Consider the following 8,409-nt stretch of genomic DNA (forward strand, 5'->3'; position numbering starts at 1 on the left):
TGTGTGTGTGTGTGTGTGTGTAGACATACAGTATACTCTATATGAAAATATTTTCACATTGCATAAAAAATAAAGGGCTCGTTTAAATCAGTGACTGAGGGTGTGCTAGTAAAAATACCTACAAAATTCAGCATAAGTGCCATGTTTGTGCTGGGTGTGCATGGTGGCAGAAAATCTGAATGTTTACCCAGGATGTACAGAGTTTTTAAAAAACCCTGTGGGCATGAGAGTTTTGATCATGGTCCCTTTAATCAGTTTGTTCATACAAAACTGCTACAAAAATATTGAATGAAACAATAAACTGCCAATAAAGTGTTGCTAGACTGACAACTGAAACAGGAATTGTTACTGCCAATTTCCACAAAGTGGATGAGGATTTAAAGCATGTACATTCTCTTACGTTTAAGGGAAAAGGGGGTACATTCAATAATAGCTTACAGGAACTGTTAGAGCAATGAAGGTCAAATTTATATATGAAACGTGATGAGAGGTTTGAGGTCTCCTCACAGAAAAATATCAATATGAATTATAACGGCTCCCCTTTAACAATTTCTTAAATTCCCCCCAAAAAGAGGTAACTATGCACTGAGTAGCCAGCAACAGTTTCTGTAGTGTTAAACTAAAGCTGAAAGGACTGGCTTGCAGGGCAGTGTAAGCTACTCCACAGGGTTGGGAGCTCAGAGGTGAGAGAAGTGTGTCCTAAAGTGTAGTGTGCAGGATTGTCATTAAGCTGCTGGTTGGTTTTGTCTCAGTTGGCTGCCACATTTTTTTTAATCACCTCGTCCCTACACCTCAACGCTTATATCTGAATCATGCTATTTTAGCTAAAGAGCACTAGCCCTCTGTGGAGTCTGGAAAGCTGATTTCACTGCCAAAGACCTCCCTATAGAGAGGAGGAAATGTATATGCTGTCTCAGGATGAATCAGACAGAAAAACTCCAGTTTGTCAATGTGAAGGTTGCAAATTGACTTCATTATGGGAAGCTTAGACACCATCTGGATGGGACATACAGAAAAGGAGTCAAATTAAGTAAATAAATAAACTTATAAAGCTGTTTAACGGGTCAGCAGGTCAATATGGTTACTGAATTAGCACATCAGTGCAACAGGCTCTGTACCTTAGCTAGTTTTTCTTCTGGTGCTCCCTCTTTTTGTAGACACCGCTGCAGAGCCACATAGACTTTCTCCTGTAACTTGTGGATCTTTTGGACATCTGTCAGCCACATTCGGTCTGAAGGGAATGACAGAGATAAGATGGTATCATTCTGGAACTTTGACACTGACTCTAGGAAAGATTTATATTGTACAAATATCCATGACAAGAATACAAAATGTACTGAGCATTACACAAGTTGTGTCATATACTTTTGGTAAATAATTTTACATAACTGCTAACCATTTTTCAAAGCATATCTTAACTTTTTGATTGATTCCTTTGAGACAGCCATTGGCTGAACAGTGCAGAGACATGAAACTTTTGATGCCTTTTTTAAATATTATCATGGCACTGTAATGCAGTTTTAGGCAGGAACCATTTCAAACTTTACTTTGTCGCAGTTTGAAACTCAACATGTGGGACTGATGCTCCATAAAACACTGCCATAACAAGCTACATTGTTTCAGCTCTGCGTAAGCTCATTTTTGTACTCTGCTATAACAAATTGTGATTGATAACTTGATAACTTTTTAAAAAACTGCTCTTGGTGAGGGCCAACCTCTGATATGAAATTTTCAATGCTGAAACGTTGTCCGAGTAGCGAAAGTTGACGTTTTGTAACATCGGCAGGTAAAAAGGTGCAGCACCGTACATCCTACAAATTGAGCAGCTCATTTATCCTTTGTTAAGTTAGAGATGCAAATATATTCTGAGCCATTCTGCCTAAAATGTCTTTGGACTGCTGTTTCATCTTTGTAATGTTATCGTTCCCCTGTGTGAGGAGTAACATTAACATCACTGGTGCTGCCGTTTGTGCTAGTCCTTTCATGTTCCAGTGATTTTATGAGTGGGATCCATGTTGGTTGATGTAAATTTACGTTAACCAGTGGTCCATGTTTGCATGCTTTCATGTTCCCATCATTAAAACTTGACCGTATATGATAGAGACAAAGGCTGCAACAGCAGAGGGGACATATAGCTTTATATAGAGGGGGACATGCAGGTTGTTAAGTAGCATAGTTCAAATGGACGGAGACCAGCCCATCTGACACAAACGGCACCGTGCTGAGCCACACACACACACACTTTAACATTGCTGTAAATGTGTGGGAAGAATTTCCCGCATTGTAAAAGCTACATTTGCAGAACTCACTGAAATTATACGCAACACCCATAATCTCACACAGAAATTCAAGCCCTGTTATGCATGGATGAATAATTCAACATGAATAATCATGTTCTGACAACATATTATTTCTTTAGTTAAATTGTGTCAAAATGCTGGAAATGAACCAATTTGAAAGGAATGATGTTTCCTTTCTCTTTTTTAAGAGACCAACCCCTGTTATGATGTGTATTTGTGAAAAAGGGTTATGACATCATAAGCTTAGAGTATGTAGCTGGTAAAGAGACAATAGATAACATCTGATTACTTGTGTGTGTATGTTTTTACAGAGTAAGTGTGTGAAAAATAATGGTTGATTTAGTTTAAGTGTAAATATTCCAGTGAATCTGCAAGTCTGATACAGAACTTAATTTGCAACCCTGGCTGATACAGATAAATCAGTTGAGTGAGAGAAATGTGATCTCACCTGGTGAGAGCAGTACAGCAGCAGAGAAGAGAGCCATCTCTTCCTCAGACATCTGTATACGGCTCATGCTTTTCGCTAAGTCAAACACTGCATTCACAAGGTCATCACAGCCTAGGGAGATGGACAAGGAGGAAAATGGCCATCATCAGAACAGAAACTCACTGAAAGTTGACCTAAAATCCCCTGCCCATCCTTTCATCAAGTTTATGTTTCCCATGAGATAGAGAGAGAGAGAGAGATCAAAAAACATGTTGGCTCACCCAGTGCTTTGAAAAGCTGTGCAGTGGCAAACTTTCCATCAAAGAGCATTGTATTATTGATGGGGTTATAGGCCCTACACATTCGAATCAGAAGAACGTCCATGCAGCCTGTGAACACACACAAAAAAGAAAAAAAAAATCCAGAAAAAGGCTTAGCAGCATATTCACAGTCAAATAACTGCTGGGCTGAGGATAGAAAAAAAACATTCACACTTTAAAAATCCCTTCAAATGTAGGCCGTGTTCATGGGTGTACAAACAGGCACACACTTTTCCACTGTTCACTAATGAGTAAATATAAAGGAACAGTACAGCATAATCTAAACATTGTACTCCCCTTTGTTTTGTCATGAAAACTGCTAAATTGAACTAAAAGGAAAACCCTAAAAGTAGAAAAATGGACAACAGAGGGTACTTTTTCAATACTCAGCACTTGGAATATCATTGACAAGATAAATATATGTACTGCTGCAGGTTGGAGGAGGAAGACATTCAAGTTCCACTTAATTATATAAAGTAAAACACTCTTTAATGGCAAGGTAATTTCATATAATTTGCAGAAAGTATTAATGACAAAGAAACTGTCACCTCTGTATCTAAGGATGTGAACAATGTGATCAAGGCAGAGAATGAAAACTATCCTTAAGTCACTGGTTCATATCTGACATAGAAAACATCTATGCATGTGTAGCACTGTTGTTTTTAAATCAAGTCACTTTAGTGTTGCCAGTCTTGATTTTGTGTGTGTGGTAGATCTGACACAAGGTGTAATGTTCTTTGCACAGCCTCCATTCACCGTTATCTTTCTCCACCCTTCAGTGGTTAGTCACGTTAGTCAGCTCATGTGTGTGGAAATCTTTCGTATCGCATTAAAACATCTAATTAGTCTAATTAAATGCCTTGTGAGAAAAACTGTGTGCACTCACATGAATTTAAAAATTCAAAGATCCGATACTTTATAGTATTGTAATAAGAGAAGTTGTGTGATTTAAACAAGGCCGACCACTATTCAGAAACAGGACACCATGCACCTTTTCAAGTCTCTCTGCTGCATGTGATATTTGACCTCTGTGAACTCAGCTACAACTTGAGGGAAATACATGGATCATATGACAACAGCTATCTCTGTCACAACTAATAGTCTGCAAGAACTCCTGACTGTTATTTGGCTAAACAACAATATACAGAACAGCTTTTAGCACAGAGGGCATATTTATGGTGTCATGCACTGACCTGCTTTGAGGAGGATTATCTGATCATTCTGACAGAGGTCCATGAAGCCAGAGATGCGCTTGGCAAACTCTACCACATACTGGATTGCATTGGTGATGTGAATGGCACATTGTTGCCACATCATCTCAGCTGACTAAAACAGAAAGCAAAGCACAGAAAGGCTTTTAAGTCATATTCCATTGTTCTCTGTTGACTATCATTATTTAGATATCAAGGATCACCTGGTTATGTGATCTGATTTCTGCTAAAGATGTCTTAACCTACAGGATGTTTGGTAACATTTTCTATATCTTCTCTTAGTGTTATGGTCTCAAACCTTGACTAGTAAGAGAGAAAACTGAGAAGGAAATGTACATGATAGAAAATGTCTGAATTTAAGAATGTAAGCACAAAGTATGGTGATAAGAAGGAAGCACTTCTGTTTTTTTAAGATGTTTGTCTCTAGAAAAATTTCTGTTTGTTATTTATATAAGGTTAAAAACTGAAAATAGTGCTCTCTGAACCTTGTACAAAAAACCACAAGGTAGGATGACCCAAAGTATAGTGATATGATGTGCTTGCTAAAGTTCTCTGCTTATATATTTAAACTTTAAAGAGCAGTTCATAATATATTTTACTTAAAGTTCAAAGAGCTAGGTGGTGCACAGATTTTCTAGGTCTCAGTTATTAAAATGTGTATGAGGTTCTACTGTTACATATACAGTACCTTGGTTTCGTATGAGTGTGTCTCCTCTGGAGTATACAAGGTCCACATCATTCTCTTCAGCTCCTCTGTGCTGTACTGGCTTGTTTCAATATGGGACCTCACCACACTCTGAGTTATGCGCTCTGAGCAGAGGAAAACATTTGTCACTTCTCTTGGAAGAGCACTTTCTTATTCAAAAATTATGGTTTTTCACTGTTATAGCATGTTATGAGAAGTACTGTTACATTTCAGATGGATATAAGGTTCAAGGGTTTCTGGAATGATACTGACCTATCTCAAGCAGGGAGCAGCTGTCGGGCAGCGGGTTGAGGATAGCATGTGAGAAAAGCCCGGATTCCTGGAACAGCTGGTATTCGTGCTTGATACTGTGGTTGCTGTCTACAAAATCCAAGTTGGTCTGTTCTGGTGAGCTCTGAGAAGACGAGCTGCTGCCTGTACTGCCACCCAGCATGTCTAGGTTACAGTACTCTCCACTTGTATCCTCTGGGGTCAGCGGCAGGTCGAAAAGCAGGCCTTCTGGCAGCGTGGTGATGTCGTCTAGGTCGCTGAGCGTGGTGATGGAGCCTCTTCTGTATGTGTGGATATGGTCAGCCATGTCACTGTTCTCCTCATGTGCACCGACCCCCACAGACTCCTGGGACTGCTGGTGCTTCTGGACCTCTGCATACAGGCTGTCGCGCTGCTTTTTGGACATTCGACCAAACTTCACCGCTGTAAGAGGAGGGTGTAAAGGCAAATAAATTCAAGTAGGTATGGTCCAAATCAAACAAAGATTACATGAATCATTTATTGCAATAAGCAAAAAGCAGGGGTGGAAGCTATGAGTTAATTAAATATAAATCGAGTCACTGAACTCACCATCACGACTCATGCCCAGAGCGAGACACTTCTGCAGCCTGCAGTGCTGACAGCGATTTCGGCTCGTCCGATCAATTAGACAGTTTCTTTGACGTGAGCAGGAGTACATTGCATTGTTCTGCTGGCTGCGTCGAAAAAAACCCTACAGACAAAGACACACAAAATGTGAGTCAATGCATAATGTGAGCAGCTAAATGCTTGACTCACACCATAAACACACTTTAAAGCTCGTGGACACTTGTTTTCACTTCTCTACTGAGGGTGGGGATGATTTGATAACTCACCTTGCAGCCTTCACAGGTAATGACACCATAGTGAATCCCTGATGATTTGTCCCCACAGATTTTACAGGGAATAACCTCTATTTGAGCTGGTGAGAGAGAAGAATGAAGAAACACTCACTGGAACAGTAAAATACATGTGAATAGATACAGATAATTAGATGTCTCAAAAGGCAAATTGGCTTAATTATGCAGTTAATTATCCAGAGACAAATAAATAAATATGGATATGTTGAGAAAGAATATGCTTTAATACTAACTACTATTGTTGCATAATGATAGTCACAAGACTGTGTCTTTCATTTTGCATAATGATCTGGAGCAGAAATGATTAGCTGATTAATCAATCAAGAAAAAATTAGTCTTGTTCCAGTTTTTGCCCTGTAATGATTTTTATATCAAAGTAAACTGTATATCTTGGGAGTTTGAATTAATAGTCAGATATAACAAGCCATTTTAAAACATGAGCTTAAGTTTTGGGAAACTATGATGGTCATTTTTCTTTATTTTCTGACATTTTACAGACAGAACAGCTAATCAATTAACTGAGAAAATAATCTGAAGATTTATTGTTAATAAAAATAATTAATTGCAGCCCCACTGTCCTGCAAGGATTAACAGCATGTAAAGAGATTTTACCCTATTGCACTTGTTATGCAATAGCCAGCAATATGCACAGAAAACCCAGTCCAAAGGTGTGTACAAGGTAAACATACACTGATCAGGCATAACATCATGACCACCTGCCTAATACTGTTTACATAGGAGTCAATGCGGCAGTTGGTTGGCACTTGTGTCACTCTGCAGCTCACTGTGCATCTTCTGTGAATCCATTTGCTTCCACAGTTCTACTGTCAGGAAGAACTCAGACGTGTCTACAATTCAGTGAAAAACTTTTGTAAAAGGAGAGAAAACTGTGGTCGTGCGGACGAGTTATGACAGAATTTTTTTTTTTGAGGAAGATTAATTTATTCTCCTTCACCATCTTTTTTTCTTTTTAATTGAAACAAAGTAACACATTAACAAAACAGTACCAAACATGGGAGACAAGACAACAGATACATGACATTACAAAAGGATATAGAGTGTTTAACAAGGTTGTAGTGTGTGAAGTGTGGGTATTTCCAACTTGTGCAGTCTATGAAATGCAAGAAAGGGAAAAGGAGGGGAAGTAAATAAATAAATTACCAACAACAATGATAACAGTACTACTAATACAATCAACTGGTTACATTTTTGAGGTTGGTGGGAACGTGCATGGCCTCAGCCTCAGGTGTTTGGTTCAAGTTTAAATGTGTTAGAAATGGGTTCCATGTGTCATAAAAAGCTGATAAACTATTCTTGTGAGTGGATTTCATTTTCTCTAATGTGATGTATTCTATCAGAAGGTTGGTCCAGTGGTTTATGTGTAGTGATTTTTTTGATTTCCAGTTTTGAAAGATTGTTTTCTTGGCAATAGCTAGAGAAATGAAGAGTGGGTTTTTGTATTTAATTGGAAGGTGGTTAATGTCTGTGATATTACCAAGCAAGCAAAGTGATGGAGAAGGAGGGATTCTACAGCCCAAGATGGTGGAGAGAGTTTCTCTGTCACTGCTATCCAGAGGGAATGAACTGGTTGGCAGGTCCAAGTAGCATGAAAGTAACTGTTGGTGCAGCCTAGAGTGCATTGTGAGTAGATGTCTGTGTCAGTGAAACCCATTTTGAACATTTTACTTTCTGTAATATGGGTCCTGTAAATGGTCTTGTATTGTATAAGTTGTAAGTTTGCATTGGTGGTCATAGAAAAGATGCTACTGCAACTTTCTGTCCAGAAGTCGGAGCTGAGGGGGAGAGTTAAATCATTTTCCCATTTGAGCTTTGATATTGTTATTGTTGAGTCTGTATTTGATATGAGTTTATATAGCTTGGATATTATTTTCTTGGAATCTGTAATTTTCATAATTTCTTCAATTAATCTGGAGGGTTGTAGTTGGTTATTGGTTACACTAATCTTTGACTTAATTATGGATTTTAGTTGATTGTACTGGAGAAACTGTTCTCTCTGGACTCCGTACTGCTGGATCAGTGTATTAAATGATATGAACTGGTTATTTTTAAATAGGTGATGTAAGTGAGTGATTCCTTTGTGTTGCCATGCCATAAAGCTTAAAGAATGACTGTATATAATGGTATTCATTTTCTGAACAGAGTTTGGTAGAGAGAATCTTTTAGACAAATTCAACAGCCTCACCACTCTGTGTGATATCACCACTACAGCCCCTGACTCTTTCTCTTCATAGAGACCAATGGACAGTATTTCTCATTTTCAACCATTTTAACAAAGA

General features: G+C 38.5%; 1 protein-coding gene across 1 annotated transcript in view; it reads right to left on the reverse strand.

The window, feature by feature from the left end:
* Positions 1-18: 18 nt before the first annotated feature.
* The window catches only part of rorca (RAR-related orphan receptor C a), an 18,548-nt gene continuing 10,157 nt past the window's right edge, over positions 19-8,409 (reverse strand). Inside the window, exons 2-10 of the mRNA XM_020622352.1 lie at positions 6,089-6,174; positions 5,805-5,946; positions 5,217-5,657; positions 4,947-5,068; positions 4,241-4,373; positions 3,009-3,116; positions 2,749-2,859; positions 1,119-1,231; positions 19-996 (exon numbers count right to left, since the gene is read on the reverse strand). Of these exons, the coding sequence (XP_020478008.1) occupies positions 835-996; positions 1,119-1,231; positions 2,749-2,859; positions 3,009-3,116; positions 4,241-4,373; positions 4,947-5,068; positions 5,217-5,657; positions 5,805-5,946; positions 6,089-6,174 (1,418 nt within the window). The 3' untranslated portion in view covers positions 19-834. The remainder of the gene's footprint in view (positions 997-1,118; positions 1,232-2,748; positions 2,860-3,008; positions 3,117-4,240; positions 4,374-4,946; positions 5,069-5,216; positions 5,658-5,804; positions 5,947-6,088; positions 6,175-8,409) is intronic.

Source organism: Monopterus albus, unplaced genomic scaffold (genome assembly GCF_001952655.1).
Source record: "Monopterus albus unplaced genomic scaffold, M_albus_1.0 scaffold279.1, whole genome shotgun sequence".
Taxonomy (NCBI): Eukaryota; Metazoa; Chordata; class Actinopteri; order Synbranchiformes; family Synbranchidae; genus Monopterus; species Monopterus albus.